The 19950-nt window shown below is 43.8% G+C and overlaps 1 protein-coding gene across 5 annotated transcripts in view; it reads right to left on the reverse strand.

Annotated features, from left to right (window-relative positions):
• LOC106565304 (protein CBFA2T2) overlaps window positions 1–19950 on the reverse strand; it is a 53406-nt gene that overhangs the window by 12196 nt on the left and 21260 nt on the right. For all 5 annotated transcript variants that reach the window (XM_045691408.1, XM_045691412.1, XM_045691409.1 and 2 more), the window contains one exon: window positions 766–918. In XM_045691408.1, coding sequence (XP_045547364.1) covers window positions 766–918 — 153 coding nt within the window. The remainder of the gene's footprint in view (window positions 1–765; window positions 919–19950) is intronic.

The following is a 19950-nucleotide window of genomic DNA, read 5'->3' on the forward strand; positions in this document are numbered from 1 at the left end:
GGAGTTGATAGACTGAATGGGTTGACACAATCTTTCATACTGGAATCCTCACATCTTTTATCATGTTGAAAATTTAAGGCCATTAATTAAGGTCGACAAAGAAATTAAGACATAAATATAGCAAAATCATGTACCACAATCCACTAATCCAGGGGTGTCAAACTCATTCCACGAATGGCAGAGTGTCTGCAAGTTTTTGTTTTTCTCCTTTCAATTAAGACCTAGACAACCAGGTGAGGGGAGTTCCTTACTAATTAGTGACCTTAATTCATCAAATCAAGTACATGGGTGGAGCGGAAACCCGCAGACACTCGGCCCTCCGTGGAATGAGTTTGCCACCCTTGGATTAGAGGATTGTGGTACATCATTTTGGTATATTTATATGTCTTCGTTTCTTTGAGTTTGACACGTGTGCCCTAATCAATTTATGGATCACACAGCTCAAATCTGCTGGTTGCTATTAAAGGGTTCAATCGTAACTTCCATTTAAGTCACAATTTTCACTTGATGTCACATGCAGTTACGATTCACCCCAAAGCGTACAGGTCCCTGGAGGCTCCTCTAGGGGGAGCTAGTGGCGGTGGGCGCTGTCATGGTGGCAGCGAGACTATGTAGAGTGCCCTGTATGGTCAAGTTGCCCCTAGAAGCTCATCATGGGTCAGTTTTGTATTTCCCCCACTAATGTTTAAGTTTGGGATTGGGGAGGAGAACATGATCTTAAATCTGCACCTAAGGGAAACTTCACCCCGGGCACTCGGTACTCACGTGTGGTGGAGGAGAAGGAGGCTGGCCGGGGCCCGCTGGGGTTGATGGAGGGCAGGGGGGGCATGGTGGCGCTGCTGCTGGGGGCTGGTTTGGAATGAGTCTTGACATCCACAGGAGAGCCGGGCATGGCAGGGGTCTTCTTCTCTCCACTGTCTGAAGGGGGAGAAAGAGGGGAGGGAGAGAGAGAGAAAGGAGGCGTGGTCAATAGGTGCATGTGGGGAGTGGTCATTACGTGGTCGAGGTGTATGTACACACACACACACACACACACACACACACACACACACACACACACACACACACACACACACACACACACACACACACACACACACACACACACACACACACACACACACACACACACACACACACACACACACACACACACCTCAGTTGGTAGAGCATGGCGACTGCAACACCCGAGTTGTGGGTTCAAATTCCCACGGGGGACCAGTATGAAAAAAAGTATGAAAAATGTATGAACTCACTACTGTAAGTCACTCTGGATATGAGCGTCTGCTAAATGACAAAAACATTTAAGTAGGTTTGAAGTCTAGTTTTGATCATCAGCCACTCAAGTTAAACACACACACTATCCTAAGCCTCAGTGTGCATGCGTGCTATGAAAAGCAATCCAACATTTTCAGATCCAGCTCAATCTTCTCAATGCAGACTCTTCAAGTCCTTGCCTTTGTCACAGAAAAAAAACAAAAAAACAGCAACAGAACTTCCCGCCTCCACACCCACCCCCTTTTGCCCCCTACTAGAGAACCCCAGATGTCTTGGGGTCTAGCCTTGCGATCCTCCACCCCTCCATTGAGATCCATGGCAGAAGTGCTAATGAAGAAAAACCATTGTGTTCATGGAGAAGAATGGCTTTTCATTGAGCCAGAGGGACAGGGGCCGAAGAGAGAGGGGGAAAGAAGCAAAAAAATATATAAAAAATAAAAGGGGGTCCGGGAGCTATTTCACGCTTTACTAACAAGATCGCAAAAGCTTTTGAATGTTAAACGCATACTTCTCAATATGCCACGGCCAATGAATGAAATGAATGGGACCACCAGATCAGGGGATGGGAAGAGAGAGAAAGATGGTAATAATCTTTGGATCAGAGGGCGTCTTTGTTGGGGCAGATCCCATGAAGGCTGCATCTTGTCTCCATTTGGAGTGGATCAGACGCTTCCAACTGCTTTTAGACGGACGATTAATAGACAAGCAGGGTTTTAAAGGGTCAAAGGTTGGGTGAAACGGCTCTTTTCAATGGAGTTCCATGGCTTTAGGGTGGGACTATTGTGCTCTTTTGATGCTATGAACTGAGTGTCTGTCTCGTCATACAAAAACATATGAATGCAATAGCCAGTACTTCAGTGACGTTTAAGTGCGTATGAATCCCCGATGGAAAGCGATATTGCATTTCATATGCAAGCGTGTGACCACAGAAATGTGGGTAAGAACTAGGGTGAAATCAAAAGACGGAACACTTTCGATGTGGCTCCAATGTGGAGTTATTTGGCATGTGGAAATAAACAAACAATAAGCCTCGCTTGGCTCGTAGACGTAACCCTCAGAAAAGGGAAAAGAAACAAAAAAGGTATATGCTTGCTTCGTAGTAGTTACGTGTACACACACATTCCCGCACAACAGCGAGGGTTGACTTGAACTGTCAGGCTTGCAACCGCTGCACCCCACGATTTGACAGCTCCTTCTGCCCCTGAGCCCCACTGACTCTACCCTCTCTTTCTCCCACTGCTTGTCCTTCTCTCTCTCTCTCCATCCCTCTCCCTCCACATCCCATGGCCTGCCTGCTATCGCTCCACCTGTTCACTAGAGCAGGGGGCAGGAAGGAGGGCTATACACAGCCATTTGGGCTTCCGTCACACACACACGCATGCACACACACACACTCCGTGCCAGCACGTCACAGGGAGCCGCATGGAGCACACTCACTCTCTGGTTCCAATGCTCCACACAATCCTTATGGTCAGGAAATGAGGATGACGTCTCAATAGCACAATCCATGGGACGTATAACTTAATAATAACAATAATATCTGTGCCAACACCACAAATAGTATGCATTATGCATTCTATTCAGAACTGATATGCAACCCAACCCTCCATTGCTTTCAAAATATTCATTTTTATTTCAGTTGATCCCTACCTCTATGTACTGCTACGCCGTGTATATAGCCATGTTACGTTTACTCTTTAATGTTAATCACTGTGTATTTATTCCTCGTATCACTCTCATATATATATATATATATATATATATATATATATTTTTTTTTTTTTTTAAATCTTTATCTTAACTCTGCTTTGTTGGATAAGAACTCCTAAGTAAGCATTTCACTGTTAGTCTACACCTGTTGTTTACAAAGCATGTGACAAATACAATTTGATTTGTGCGTCGCTTCAGTACATCCGCCTCAGGTCAGAAGAAGACAACACTGTCAGGGTTCACACTCTTTTTCCAAGAGGTCATTTTCCAGGATTTTTAAATAACATTTCTACCAGGACATAAAAGGGAGACAAGAGGCCGTGTCCTAAATCTGTCTTACCTACTACAACTTAAAATGCTTAATATTTAGAACTTAAGTATGGGTATTCGGATATGGACAGTACTTGAACAGACCGTGTATTACAAGAACGTGTATTACAAGAACGCTTTCTTATGAAGCCAATTTTTGTAGCATGATTTACTACAGTACCCCACACAGCTCTAGCATCACGCACTAGTCAAATCAAAAATTGGGAAACCTTGGCTATGACAAAGGTATCGAGAAGACACTGCATGGCGCCGTTACAGATCATTTAACATAATGGTTTACATTAGTGGGCCATAGCCGGACGACTTCCTTTTTTTGGCCTAGCACCTGAGACCCCTACTACTGTCAGTCTGAAGGACACGTCAAGCAGCTGGCACATCAGCCCAAACACACACACACTATTAGGGTATAAAGAATATGGTCCAGCATTAGCTCGAAAAGACACCTGTGTTTACCAGTCAATATTGGCCTTGTGCCAGAAGTTTGTCTAGCTAGCCTGAGTGCCACCTGTCACCATATCCCTGATATGGATGAACCCCCAAAAAAAAGGATGAGAGAGAGGGAGGGAGCAACAACAAAGAAAATGAAAACAATGAAACGTAATGCTGTAGTGTACATAGAAATACAATCTTTGACTTTGAAGGCCCAGTCCATAGCTTCTATTTTTATGGGAATGTGCACATTCCCTGAAGTTGTCCCAAAGATCTGGTTTATTTAAAAATTATTTTTCATGCAAAGGATAATACAATAGATTAGAATACACTGGAATAGATAGCTAAAAGCTTTCCCCTCTCTACTCAGAACACTCCCAGACAGACCTAGCAACATTATTGCTTGAGAAATTGCTCTTTGCTAAGAAGCCATTTATTATTTTTGACAACTGTAATTGAAAACAAATCACAGTAAGGTACTTAATTGTTACCATGAAATTATTTGATATTGAGATAACTGCTGCATTGGTCCTTTAATCTGCATACTGTGTATTACTACTAATCGTACTACATCCTGTTTAGTACAAACGTGTGCCATATGAAACAAATATCAACATTACTACTCATCCATACTGAGAAGGCGTCATCGAATTCGAAATCGCACTTGTTCCTCTATTCTGATTATCAGCTGTCGAACACACGTGGGCGTGAAAATACAATTATCTTCCTCAAGAGTGTGCAGCAAATTCTACTAGATGAAAAGCCGAAATGAGTATGGCATTTAAAATATACTCATTTATCGAAATATTATTTAGGCCTACTATAAAACTAAAAAATTGCAACCTTCAACGGCCTACTATGTAGGACGGAAGTACGCATATTTGGACACAACCTACCTCTTAAATCGTTCATGTTATTTTCTTATTCTATATAGATAGGTATCTCCTGTGCACCAGGTGTCTCCAATCTCCCACTCTAATAAGCAATCTAACAGCTGTGGAGAGACTGTCACTCAGGTGGGGGTAGATAGGTTTTGAGACACAGATGAAGCAGTGAACTGGAATGGCCGACATCCTCCTTGCTGTGGTCTATTCCCTCATGGCCCGTAAAAGAGTCACTGCATTTAATAACTAGATCAAATGTGACACGTGTGTGTCTTGAGGGTAATTGTGTTATATTTGAGTGGGTAATCAGATGACAAATGCAGACAAAAGAAAAAAGTTGAAGCGTGTGTAAGTTGATAAGTGACTGAGATAGGAGTGTGGTACAGAAATGTCAATTATATGTCATCAGATACAAAAGCTCTGAGTCTCATACTGGGATGAAGGAAAGGAAACAAGGATACAAGGAAGGAAATAAAGCATAATATAGAGTCTCCAACCTCAACTCTGGACCTTGAAAAAAAAATGCAGTGGAACTGCCTTCATTGTTCCCCTCTAATCAGGGACTGATTTAGACCTGAGACACCAGGTGTGTACAATTCATTATCAAGTAGAACAGAAAACCAGCAGGCTCCTGACCTCGTAGGGTAAGAGTTGAATACCCGTTATAGGGTGCCCCAAGTGTATTGAAAACATGCTTGTGATGAAATTGTACATCCTTATGTTATAAAATATACTAAACAAAAATCGATAAAAGCAACATGCAACAATTCATGATTTTACTGAGTTACAGTTCATACAAGGAAATCGGTTAATTGAAATAAATTCATTGGGCCCTAATTTATGGGAATACAGATATGCATCCGTTGGTCACAGATACCTCAAAAAAAGGAAAGGTAGGGCGTGGATCAGAAAAACCAGTCAGTATCTGGTGTGACCACCATTTGCCTCATGCAGCGCAATACATATCCTTCGCATAGAGTTGAACAGGCTGTTGATTGTGGCTGGTGGAATGTTGTCCCACTCGTCTTCAATGGCTGTGCAAAGTTGCTGGATATTGGCGGGAACTGGAACACTCTGTCGTACATGTCGATCCAGAGCATCCCAAACATGCTCAATGGGTGACATGTCTGGTGAGTATGCAGGCCATGGAAGAACTGGGGCATTTTCATCTTCCAGGAATTGTGTAGATCCTTGCGACATGGGGCCGTTATCATGCTGAAACATGAGGTTATGGCGGCGGATGAATGGCACGACAATGGGCCTCAGGATCTTGACACGGTATCTCTGTGCATTTCCATCGATATAATGCAATTTTGTTTGTTGTCCATAGCTTATGCCTGCCCATACCATAACGCCACAGCCACCATGGGGCACTCGGTTCCCAACGTTGACATCAGCAAACCGCTAGCCCACACAATGCCATACACGTGGTCAGAGGTTGTGAGGCCGGTTGGACGTGCTGCCAAATTCTCTAAAATGACATTGGAGGTGGCTTATGGTAGAGAAATGAAAATGTAACTCTGGTGGACAATTCTGCGGTCAGCATGCCAATTGCACGCTCCCTCAAAATTGGAGACATGTGTGGCATTGTGTTGTGTGACAAAACTGCACATTTTAGAGTGGCCTTTTATTTTCCCCAGCACAAGGTGCACCTGTATAATGATCATGCTGTTTAATCAGCTTCTTGATATGCCACACCTGTCAGGTGGATAAAGGATCTTGGCAAAGGACAAATGCTAACTAACTGAGATTGTAAACACATTTGTGCATAACATTTGAGAGAAATAAGCTTTTTGTGCATATGGAACATTTCTGGGATCTTTCATTTCAGCTCATGAAACCAAAAACTTTACATGTTGCGTTTATATTTTTCGTTCATTGTACCAAGACAAATATAATTATTTATGTTCTGAATCGTTCAGTGGAGTCTTTCTCTAACATACCATTTTGTAACCTAATACATCTGATAATAAGCACAGAGCTGTACTGACATTTTTTTTTACCTTTATTTAACTAGGCAAGACAGTTAAGAACAAATTCTTATTTTCAATGACGGCCTAGGAACAGTGGGTTAAGTGCCTTGTTCAGGGGCAGAGTGAGAGATTTGTACCTTGTCAGCTCGGGGATTTGAACTTGCAACCTTTCGGTTACTAGCCCAACACTAACCACTAGGCTACCCTGCCGCCCCGTGTTTCTTGTAACAACTTTTGAGGATTTTAAATGTTGTGGTCGTCGTCTTAAAAGTTATTTCCGTGGGTCGCAAAAAGCAAAATTAGCATGACATGAGCTGAATTAAACGTAAAAGGCAATGAAATTAAAATGCTTGGTATACGTTCAGTGCTCCATTGATATTTCACAGAAATATGCTTATTTTTGTGAGAAATATTAGAAAAAGAGGAATTTAGAATGAATAATTAGTATACTAAAACTGAGATCCAGCTTACCTCTATATTGTTTTATGTCCTGCAGATTCGAGACGAAAGATGAGTTGAGGAAAGTGAACCTTAATTCTTGCACAGAATCTCTCTGGCCTCCATTGATTTAGTTATCCTAATTCTGGCCATCCTACAAGGGTAAAAACGCCAATAACTTTTGAACAGATTATGATTGAGACAAGAGATTTGAACCATTGTTTTTTTTTTTTATGGAATTATATACATCATTAACATATTTTACCCATTGGTCAAAATATGTATATTTATAGCCATGTCTGACATGTATTGTGGTGGGTGCACAATCATAGCTTGATTTAAAACGCAATAGAAGAATCTTAAAATGAATTAAAAAACATTTTTTTTAAATCAACTCACAAGCAGCCAGTGCAGAGACTTTAAATCTGGTGTAATGTCTGCTCTCCATCTTGTCTTGGTCAGTACCCGTGCTGCAACATTCAGTGCACAACACATCCCAAGTCACAACTCTGGGATATTTCCTGGCGTGTGGCCATTCCGACCCACACATAGCCAAACGTTATGTTGCAAATCAAGGACACTTGACAGACAATGTGACAGTCCCACAACGACGACGCCAACGTCTCGAACAACAAATGGAAAAGAGCTTCTGCATTTTAGTAAATAGTCAAAATGACTCGCCTTTCGCTTCACACGCGAGACACGTAGAGCGCTTCTACATGACTAATTCTACTTGTGTTTTTAGAAAGATACATTTCCATTAAAAGGCCTCGGTAGTTCTACGCTCTGAATGCTTAGAAATCCATATAAAAGAAATGACAAAACCCCCCCAAAAAAGGACCATTGCACCCACCTACCTACCGCCCTCGCACTCCAACCGACAAAACTCTCAGGAGATAGATATACACATAGAGAGAATGCAAAAGAGATACAGAGAGAAAGAGTTAGTCAAAAAGAGGACAAGAAGAGAAGGCTGCCCGCAAAGCCAAGCACACCAAAGGGTTAAGCTGTCAGCCCCTTAGCACCACCACCGCTACCATTGCTGCCTCAATCCCCCCCCCCCGCCATATGGATCTAATCGGGCAAGAGGCTGGCCAGCTGGGACCCCCAACAGTCACCTGTGATGGAGAAAGAGGGGACAGAAGGGCCCCAGCTCCCCCAGCCAAGGGGAGAGACACAATACTGTGTTCCAAGGGAAGGAGGAGGGAGAGAGGGATAGAGGGAGGAGGGGTAAAGACACGAGGCACTGAATGCAGCGGGGTGAGAGTGGACTTAAGGCTGGAAACAAAGCCTGCACCTGGTCTCTGCCCGTCCACACGCACTGACAATACAGCTCACATCTGTTACCCTCTCTGCCTTTCTCTAGCTCGGTCTGTCGCCCATACACACACAAACACATGCGCAAAAAAACACACAAGCACAAACACAAAAGCACACACGCAAAATAACATACAGACATTTCACACAAACACCTGCGGTCAGGCCGAGCCATCCTCGTGTCCTCCACAGCTAAGCAACAGGTTTGAACAACTTCCCCCTTGACAACTGGGTAAATAAAAGCTTAGGGCTTGCTCCTAAAATCGGGGATATGTCTGTCTGTCTGTCTGTGTGTGTGTGTGTGTGTGTGTGTGTGTGGTGTCAGCTTTCTGATATGCGGGAGGCATACGCTGATAGCTCCATTCAGCTCATTTGAAAAAAAACTTTATTTATAGTCTTTGCCTCTCGGTGGCGACAACTCCAATTGGCCAATGGAACATTTTATTGTAACCTACCTAGTGTCCAATCAACTGGGGTTGTTAAAATTATTGATTTACTACCTATGGACAGGTAAATAATATCTAGAATATTCTGTGGGGCCTTGATCCAAGAAAGACTCAAATTAAGTCCTGCCTAACATTTCAGACATCCAAGCTGTATCCCAAATGGCTGCCTATTCCCTATATAGTGGAGCCCTATGGCCTCTGATCAAAACTAGTGTACTTTTAAGGGAATAGGCAGCCATTTGGGACGTACAAGTCTGTTGGACAAGCAACGTCAGGGAAAAGAAATTAGTCTACACGTTAGAGGCGCCACGGAGGGGAAAAGGCCTCAAACGGCCCGGCTGTGTGTTTGTCTTGGCTCGCCTTACATCTCCAGCCCGCAGCAAACTACATAGCTGGACCCAGGCCCCACGTCAACAGGGTACCTTTGTGTGTGTTTGTGTGTCCGTGTGTGTGTGTGTGTGCGCGCACGCGAGTGTCTGTCCGAGTGAGTGTGAGTAAGTAACAGATGTGTCGTCAACGTGGGCCCATCATGTTTCTCAGAGACGGAGGGATGGGAGAAAAGAGGAGGGGGGAGGCTTCTCCTGACCGATCAGGGTGGGAGCACACTTTGGCCCCAACCCCCCAAAAATCCAGTCTATAACCTCGTCTCTCAGCAGTAATTACAAAAACACAAACGGCTGTCCTGTCTGGTGCCTGTAAAAAATGACTGCCGGGATGGAATAGCACTTACTGGCACTGAATGACAGAGAAACAGCAGAAAGAGGAGAATGAAAAACGAGAGAGCGATAGAGCAAAAGCACAGGACTGAACGGTGGACAAACGCCGGCTATAAAAAAAATAAAAAAGTGTGGCCCCATGACAAAAAAGTGACATTGAATTCAAAAAGCAGGGAAGGAACAGGGCGATTGGGAGAGAGGACTCATAAATACTGTAGGACCAGAGGGAAGGGAACGGCTTCCACGTGGAGATGAGATCAGAACTCTAGGTTTAAATGGCCCTCCACGTGTGTGATAGGGTGCATCTCATAAGGCTCTGGTCAAAGTAGTGCACTATATAGGAAATACGGTGCCTCTACGCCTCCCTGGACACTATTCAATCCCAATTGTTAAGAATGGCTGTGACATTCTTCTATTCACACAGACAATGGGGGTTTGCCTTCATATTGTGCATTTTGGGTGTTTTTCTGTTCCACACAGAGTATTGTTGCATTTGATGAATGTATGAATCCAAATCGCTTAGGTCAACCTCTAGAAACCTGGTTAACGGATTTGATTGAATAAGGTAATTTTAAAATCTCTGGACTGCATCTTCATTTAACAAAACAAGCAATAGGGAAGTCTTCTGATATACTAGTATGTTGGCGATGCTTGAAACAGAGTCACACACACAAAGCCTGCAACCAATGGCTCGATTGTCACTTTTTGACTGGGAGTATCATCCATTTCAGAGTGGCACAACACACACCTGTGTCACTGAGTGCCGCTGGGTGCCATGTGTTTCTGTCAGTCTGTCTGTAGAGGCTAGTACCAGGTGTGGGGTCAGTCACCACGTGAGTGGGAAACTCATACAAAATTCAGTGAACACACCTGTGCAAAACAAATGCTTGTCCAAATGCCAAAAATCACACACTGAATGAAGTGACATAACCCCTATTCCCATCCTTCATCCATCCCCATTCCCACACCAGCAGCACTCCTTCTCATTGCCCAGTAGATTATCTGCTTATAGGGTTACAGCCCTTCTCACCTCTCCGTGCCAAATTGATTTGCTTGCAAACAATCATCCGAGTCCCCACCACCCTGATGTCTCTTTCAACTCCAGCTGCGCCCATGAAAAATGACCACCGACAATTACATGACACATTAAAAACGGGGAAGTAGCGCGAGTAGTGTTGTCGTCCCTTCGGATTTTACGTCAACTTTCTGCCGCCAATGTTGTTTAACGATCCGGCTCGCAAAACACATCGATAAAACTCCCTTGACACTGCGCACGGTCATAAATCCGAGAGTGGTGGGTGCTTTTGAGTTCTTCTGTCTTTGGAAGGGTCAGACAAACCGGCTCCTATTCATTACGAACCGCCTGACATTCCACTTAACCTGCTGGCCTGGACAGTACTCGTTTTTTTATCATGTCGGACATGGACGGAGGCAGCGCCGAGGCAAAAGCTTGTGACACTAGCCTACTATAGCAGGCACAGGCAGCGTTCGTCTGATTAATCAGCCTGTAAAACCCAATTAGTTGGTATATACAGCCTGAAACTAATGACTGCAAAATCTTGAAAAGTATCCTTACAAGCCAGAATGTTTCATAAAATGACATGTAAAGTAGCCGACTAAACTCAACTTGCCGTCTGAGTTGTCCACTAGTGTGCCCAGCGGATTGGAGCCCCGAAGTTACATAAAATGAAGTTATCAAAAACAATTTATTTCAGAACCCAAAGAATAGCCTGCAATGACACAGAACAATGTTGTGTGTAATTGCTCAAGTCTGCACACACATCGTCGCCGCTCAACTCCATTGTCAATGGTGGAGCGGAGTTTAATCGGCTATATTTAAACTTAAAGTGGCAATGTGGTTCGGAGGCTCCGTATAGAGGGTGGGATGCAGTTGTGAAGCTTCTAGAGGTCTGCGGAGGCCAAATCAAGTACCATACAGCTTCTTTCTTTTTTTTACATTGCATAGGCTCGGTATAGCTCCACATTGACACGATTGATTGACGGAAGACGGGGGCGGTACGTTCTGTATAAACCTGCTCTGTGAAGTGCTTGTGTGCAATAACTCAAATTGCCTTTTGCACTCCTTCCAAACAGCGCGATTAAAAAAAAATAATAATAATTTACAAAGGGTAAAGTCTACAAAACTTGGTCCACTCTTTTCATAACAGATTCTAGTTTTGGGAACAAATGTTAAATCGATGATAACATTTCCAGAATGTAGGCCAAAATGCATCTCGTTCCATCTTCTCCCACTGCCCGCCAGTGGGCTTCCTCTCACTACCATATTTGGTAGTTTTGGTAGTGAGAGGAAACGCCAACCGGATGCTTCACATGTATAAATCTAGTGAAATATCTGTCTCATTGTTCTATCTGTGACTCTACTCTGCTCCCTGAAGTAAAATAAGTATGAATGCCCTGACTTCTGTAGAGGCCGCATTGCAGTAAATGCTGTACGGCCAATGAAGACTCCATATTGACCATGCTTCTAGCTTTACTCGGTTGTCTGTGTGGTTTGTCCTTCAGCTGCTCAAAATTTGATTCAAAAATATCCACAGGATAGTAACGTTAACCCCACTTAGAGAGTCGGTAGGTAGCTTATATGGTTCGCTTCGGCACCAAGGTAAAGTTAGTTTTATATTGGATAGGCCTATTTGGTTCTCTCATCAATAGCTATTGAATCAAGCATGCCATGACAATGAAAATATTCTGAATCAGGGGAGGATGGAGAACAATCCATACCTTAAAAAAAAATATATATATATATATATATATATATATATATATAGCTGTTTTTGAAGATTGAAAACTTGAATATACCATTTTCATTAATACATTCCTGTAGTTATGTCTAAAATATGAGTAAGTTTAAATCTGGCTTGTAGGGATCATTTACATAATTTTGCAGGCATTAGTTTCAGGATGTGTGTATACCAATTAATTGTGTATTACAGCCTGATTGAACAAACTAAGGCAGTGTTGTCCATAAAATTGGATACGAGCTTTCGACGCGAATGAGAGAGGCTAGTAAGGCAAGCGCGTTTGAGACCAGGTGCAAGGAGGGAGGCTTAATATGAACAGCTCCACCAAGGCAAAGAGGAGGTCAATCAAAGCCAGATGTTCAATACGCCACAGGCCATGTTTAATGCATTATTAAGCCTTGGTTTTCACGACGCAGATTCTAACCGTGGAATACTTGCACGTAGACAGAGGGAAGACAACAGAAGATGAGTAATAAAAGTGATAAATAGTCAGATATGGGAAATGTTTGGAGTATACCTCCTGAACTCAACATTTTCTAAGTTCTTAAATGGTTGGGAGCAAGCCAGGAGAATGGCCTTAGAGTATGTGTGTAAAGCATTGCAGTGTAATGTTGGACTTATAACCTACTGTCTTGCATTGACGTGTAGCCTACAGGCCTATTCACATGCAATGTAGGCTTATCCTTACCCAATTTATTTGCCAATTTACTTGATTCATGAATTAGCTTTCAAGAGAGTCCACTAATAGCCTAATATTCTCTCTGCAAGTTCAACATGAAACCCGTGACCTAAGGAATGTGGGTGGAGTGAATAAAAATACACATATGGAGACATAACTATTTCCACATTCATGCAATGCCCCATTAATCATCAGCCAGCCATATGTGCCCATTTCCCAGGTGTGTGCCAGAGTAGGCCCATGTATGTACTAATCCACTGGGGTTGAGCTATGGGTTAAGGCGTCCTCATACTACGTTCTGTTTGCTTCTAGCAGAACTTGGCTAGGCGTAACCAAACGTCTGTTCTCGCATACTCCCTAAAAGACCTTCGGATGTAAAATGAGAAACAAAATTACTGTTGTTTGTCCCTCGAGACACCGTAGCAACAATATAGCCACAGTACAGTTCAAATCAAATTGTATTTGTTACATGCGCCGAATACAACAGGTGTAGCCCTTACAGTGAAATGCTTACTTACAAGCCCTTAACCAACAATGCTTTCAGAAGAAAAACGTATTAAGTAAAAAATATATAAGTCAAATAATATTTTTTTTCAATAATTAAACAGCAGCAGTAAAATAACAATAGTGAGGCTATATAAAGGGGGTACCAGTAGAGTCAATGTGCGGGGGCACCGGTTAGTCGAGGTAATATATACACGTAGGTAGAGTTAAAGTGACAACGCATGGATAATAAACAGAGAGTAGCAGCAGCTTATAGGGGGGTCTGGGTAGCCCTTTGATTAGCTGTTCAGGATTCTTATGGCTTGGGGCTAGAAGCTGTTAAGAAGCCTTTTGGACCAAGACTTGGTGCTCTGGTACCGCTTGCCGTGCGGTAGCAGAGAGAACAGTCTATGACTAGGGTGGCTGGAGTCTTTGACAATTTTTTAGGCCTTCCTCTGACACCGCCTGTTATAGAGGTCCTGGATGGCGGGAAGCTTAGCCCCAGTCATGTACTGACCATACGCACTACCCTCTGTAGTGCCTTGCTGTCAAAGGCCGAGCAGTTGCCATACCAGGCAGTGATGCAACCCGTCAGGATCCTCTCGATGGTGCAACTGTACCCATGCCAAATCTTTTTAAACACCTGAGGGGGGAATAGGCTTTGAAGTGCCCTCTTCACAACTGTCTTAGTGTGTTTGGACCATGATAGTTTGTTAGTGATGTGGACACCAAGGAACTTGAAGCTCTCAACCTGCTCCATTGCAGCCCCGTTGATGAGAATGGGGGCGTGCTCGGTCCTCCTTTTCCTATCACCTACAATCATCTCCTTTGTCTTAATCACGTTGAGGGAGAGGTCGTTGTCCTGGCACCAAACGGTCAGGTCTCTGACCTCCTCCATATAGGCTGTCTCATCATTGTTGGTGATCAGGCCTACCACTGTTGTGTCATAGGAAATCTTGATGAAGGTGTTGGAGTCATGCCTGGCCATGCAGTCATGAGTGAACAGGGAGTATAAGAGGGGACTGAGCACGCACCCCTGAGGGGCCCCCATGTTGAGGATCAGCATGGCGGATGTGTTGTTACCTACCCTTACCACCTGGGGAGGCCCGTTGGGAAGTCCAGGATCCAGTTGCAGAGGGAGGTGTTTAGTCCCAGGGTCCTTAGCTTAGTGATGAGCTTTGAGGGCACTATGGTGTTGAATGCTGAGCTGTAGTCAATGAATAGCATTCTCACAAAGGTATTCCTTTTGTCCAGGTGGGAAAGGGCAGTATTGAGTGCAACAGAGATTGCATCATCTGTGGATCTGTTGGGGTGGTATGCAAATTGGAGTGGGTCTAGGGTTTCTGGGATAATAGTGTTGATGTAAGCCATGGCCAGCCTTTCAAAGCACTTCATGGCTACAGACGTGTGTGCTACAGGTCGGTAGTCATTTAGGCAGGTTAGCTTAGTGTTCTTGGGCACAGGGACTATGTTGGTCTGCTTGAAACATGTTGGTATTACAGACTCAGTCAGGGACAGTTTGAAAATGTCACTTGCCAGTTGGTCAGCGCATGCTCAGAGTACATGTCCTGGTAATCCGTCTGGCCCTGCAGCCTTGTGAAAGTTGACCTCCTTTGTCTTAATGTTTAGAGGTCTTACTCACATCGGCTACGGAGAGCGTGATCACACAGTCGTCTGGGAACAGCTGATGCTCTCATGCATGCTTCAGTGTTAATTGCCTCAAAGTGAGCATAGAAGTAATTTAGCTCGTCTGGTAGGCTCGTGTCACTAGGCAGCTCGCAGCTGTGCTTCCCTTTGTACTCTAATAGTTTGCAAGCCCTGCCACATCCGATGAGCGTCGGCGCTAGTGTAGTACATTTCAATTTTAGTCCTGTATTGACTCTTTGATGGTTTGTCAGAGGGCATAGCAGGGGGGACAACATCATCAATGCACTTATTGATGAAGTCAGTGACCAATGTCATCGGTATAATCTTTTTATTTAACCTTTATTTAACTAGGCAAGTCAGTTAAGAACAAATTCTTATTTACAATGATGGCCTACCCAGGCCAAACCCGGACAATGCTGGGCAAATTGTACACCACCCTATGGGACTCCCAATCACAGCCAGATGTGATGCAGCCTGGATTCGAACCAAGGACTGCAGTGATCCCTCTTGCACTGAGATGCAGTGCCTTAGACCACTGCGCCACTCGGGAGTCCGGAACATATTCCAGTCTGTGCTAGCAAAACAATCCTGTAGCTTAGCATCTGCTTCATCTGACCATTTTCTTATTGACCAAGTCACTGGTGCTTCCTGCTTTAGTTTTTGCTTGTAAGCAGGAATCAGGAGGTTAGAATTATGGTCAGATTTGCCAAATGGAGGGCGAGGGAGAGCTTTGTACGCGTCTCTGTGTGTGGAGTAAAGGTGGTCTAGAGTTTCTTTCCCCTCTGGTTGCACATTTAACATGCTGGTAGAAAATAGATCAAACGGATTTGAGTTTTCCTGCATTCAAGTCCCCGGCCACTAGGAGCGCCTGGATGAGCATTTTCCTGTTTACTTATGGTCGTATATAGCTCATTGAGTGCGGCCCTAGTGCCAGCATCGGTTTGTGGTGGTATATAGACAGCTACGAAAAATACAGATGAAAACTCTCTTGGTAAATAGTGTGGTCTACAGCATATCATGAGATACTCTACCTCAGGCGAGCAAAACCTTGAGACTTCCTTATATTTCATGCACCAGCGGTTGTTGACAAATATACATAGACCACCACCCCTTGTCTTACCAGAGGCCGCTGTTCTATCCCGCCAGCTGTATGTTATTCATGTCGTCGTTTAGCCACAACTCGGTGAAACATAAGATATTCGTTTTTAATGTCCCGTTGGTAGGATATGTGTGATCGTAGTTCATCTATTTTATTGATTGATTATACGTTGGCTGATTGTACGTTGGCTAATAGGACTGATGGTAAAGGTAGATTACCCTCTCGGCAACGGATCCTAACAAAGCACCCAGATCTTCGTCCACGATACCTCCGTCTCTTTCTCCTGCAGATGACGGTGATGACGGCCTTGTCAGGCACCTGAAGTAAATCCTTCCCATCTGACTCGTTGAAGAAAAAGTATTCCTCCAGTATGGGGTGAGTAATCGCTGTCCTGATATCTAGAAGCTATTTCCGGTCATAAGACACAGTGGCAGAAACATTATGTGCAAAATAACTTACAAATAACACAAAAAACATACAATTGGTTACGGGATCGTAAAACAGCAGCCATCTCCTTCGGCGCCATTCTAGCGCAGTTCCTCAAAATAGTCTGAATTAATCTAAGATAAATCAAGAAATCTGTAATTCCTTTTGTCGTTTTGTCGAGGCCTTTGTCGCGCAATTTTACATCAGGCTAAGATGTTTGGTGCAAACGAACTTCTACTTGCCTCGAGGAAAAATGTAGTGTGAACAAACAGCCATAAAAATCTCTGCTGAACTCCAAAACAAACTAAAACATCACAAAATCTCATCATAATATACAGGATGTGCAAACAGGCGCGCCAAGTTGACTGGATAGCATGCGACAGGCTTTAGTCAGTCCTAATGTTGGAGCTCCACTGCCTCTGCCAGAGAGAGAGATAAGGACAACAAAGGGACCAGCTGTGCTTAGAACAATGGAGAAAATTAGTGTGTGGGGGGGTGCTGGGGATGGGTGTATATGCATTTGTGTGTTTCAGTGCAGTTGTGTTAGGGCTGTGAAGATACCAGTATAGCAATATTTTTTTATTGTAAAAATGAAAACACGAACCAGATCAAACTCTTTGGTCCTTTCAAAACCTGCTGTATGTAAAATATTGTGTACTATAGCTTGATAAATAAATAAAATGTGACTCTGGATGACAACATAATGATGTTTTCCAAAAGTAGTTATATCCTCTTCTTATTTTGTTTCCTTGCCATGCTACTTACGAGTATTGCGATACTGGTATCGTCCCGGCCCTGATTGTGTGTGGGTGTTCCACACAGTGTGTGTGCATGTTTTGGTGTGGGTGCACATGATTGTGCACAAGAGCGTGTCTGTGCGCAAGATTGTGTGTTTCTACTTGGGTGTGTGGGGAGTGTATTACTGTTCTTCTATGCTCTATACTACCTACATTCGGGGGCCCAAAGCGGGGGTGCGTCTCGCTTCTCTGTACAGTCAGTCGCAGGTCCATAACTCACGGCTTAGGAGAGGAAAATAGACAATAGGACAGAGAAGACCGCAGAGAGTTTGTTTGCTCGCCATAATTAATTACATACTTGGTAATGTGAAACAGAAACCTGGGAGTGGAACAGAGGAGGCTAGTGGCAGGAGCTATGGGAGGACATGCTCATTGGGATGGATGGAATGGAATAAATGGAACAAAAATCAAATGGCAACCACATGTTTGACTCCGTTCCATTAATTCCATTCCAGCCGTTACAATGTAACCGTCCTCTTATAGTTCCTCCCACCAGCCTCCTTTGGAAGGGAGGCATGTGCTGACATGAGAGGAAGGGAAGGAGAGTAGGAGGGAGGGAAGGAGAGTGAGGAAGGTCAAGAAGGAAGAGAGAAAGGAGAGGGATCAATAGGAAGGGAAAGAAGGAGGAAGAGAGAGAGAGAACCTTGAGAATAGGAGAGGACAGGGTATAGAGAGTACAATAGTAAGAAAGAGAGAAAACGGGGCTACAGTAAGAAACATAGGAAAAAGAGAGCGGGGGTTCAACAAAAGGGGAGTGAGAGGAGAGTGGATAGTGTAGAGAGGGTAAGGGAGAAAAAGGGGGAGGAGAGAGAAGTGTTTGTGTTGGATGGTGGCTGTCGTACAGCCTGTGAGGTGGGCCTGAGCCAACACACACACACTCTGTAGAGGTCACGGATGATAGATAGATCACAGAGAGAGGGAGAGAGAAAAACAGATATAAAGAGAGAGAGATGTACCTCTGGGTGTCTGTGGGCCCTGAGCATGGTTCTGATTGAGGTCATGCATGGGGAAAGGGAAAAGAACACACCAAACAACACAATCTCCTTTAAAGGGATACTGCGTGATGTAGGTTCTTTACCTACTTGCCCAGTCAGACAAACTCATGAAGACCATTTTTGTCTCTTTGTGCAGTTTATTGAAGTTAGCATATCATTAGCCTAGCCCAATTGCTGGAAGTATTTCACCTTTATTTAAATAGGCAAGTCAGTTAAGAACAAATTCTTATTTTCAATGACAGCCTAAGAACAGTGGGTTAACTACCATGTTCAGGGGCAGAACAACAGATTTTTACCTTGTCAGCTCGGGGACTTGATCTTGCAACCTTTCAGTTACTAGTCCAATGCTCTAACCACTAGGCTACTTGCCGTCCCATAAAGTATCCCGTTACAGTAGCCAGCTCCTCTCAAAAGCAGACAGATACTAGACAGATACAACATTGCGTCTGACTTGGTAAGTAGATAAACAACCTAAATCTCCCTTTAACACAGCTTCTATCTACGAATCAACCTCTCACTGACACCGCGACAAAACAGTGTCTCCCTTGAAAGCAACTCCCTACATACACAGAACCTAATATATACAAATCACACACACATTCATACTTTCTCTTACACACAAACAGAAGAGCAGGTTGAGAACTTCAAATTCCTTGGTGTCCACATCACCAACAAACTATCAAGGTCCAAACACACTAAGACAGTTGTGAAGAGGGCACGACAAAGCCTATTCCCCCTCAGGAGACTATAAAGATTTGGCATGGGTCCTCAGATCCTCAAAAGGTTCTACAGCTGCACCATCGAGAGCATCCTGACGGGTTGCATCACTGCCTGGTATGGCAACTGCTCAGCCTCCGACCGCAAGGCACTACAGAGGGTAGTGCGTACGGCCAGTACATCACTGGGGCCAAACTTCCCGCCATCCAGTACCTCTATACCAGGCGGTGTCAGAGGAAGGCCCTAAAACTTGTCAAAGACTCCAGCCACCCTAGTCATAGACTGTTCTCTCTGCTACCGCACAACAAGCGGTACCGGAGCGCCAAGTCTAGGTCCAAAAGACTTCTTAACAGCTTCTACCCCCAAGCCATAAGAATCCTGAACAGCTAATCAAAGGGCTACCCAGACCCCTCTTATATGCTGCTGCTACTCTCAGTTTATTATCTATTCATGGTCACTTTAACTCTACCTACATGTACATATTACCTCAATTACCTCGACTAACCGGTGCCCCCACACATTGACTCTGTACTGGTACCCCCGTATATAGCCTCGCTGTTGCTATTGTTATTTTACTGCTGCTGTTTAATTATTTGTAACTTTTTTTTACATTTTACTCATCTATTTTTTATTTAACACGTTTTTCTTCTTAACTTCTTAACCTGTTAGGGCTAGGGGGCAGTATTGACACGGCTGGATAAAAAAACATACCCGATTTAATCTGGTTACCACTCCTACCCAGTAACTAGAATATGCATATACTTATTACATATGGATAGAAAACACCCTAAATTTTCTAAAACTGTTTGAATGGTGTCTGTGAGTAT

The sequence above is a fragment of the Salmo salar genome, chromosome ssa12 (genome assembly GCF_905237065.1).
Source record: "Salmo salar chromosome ssa12, Ssal_v3.1, whole genome shotgun sequence".
Taxonomy (NCBI): domain Eukaryota; kingdom Metazoa; phylum Chordata; class Actinopteri; order Salmoniformes; family Salmonidae; genus Salmo; species Salmo salar.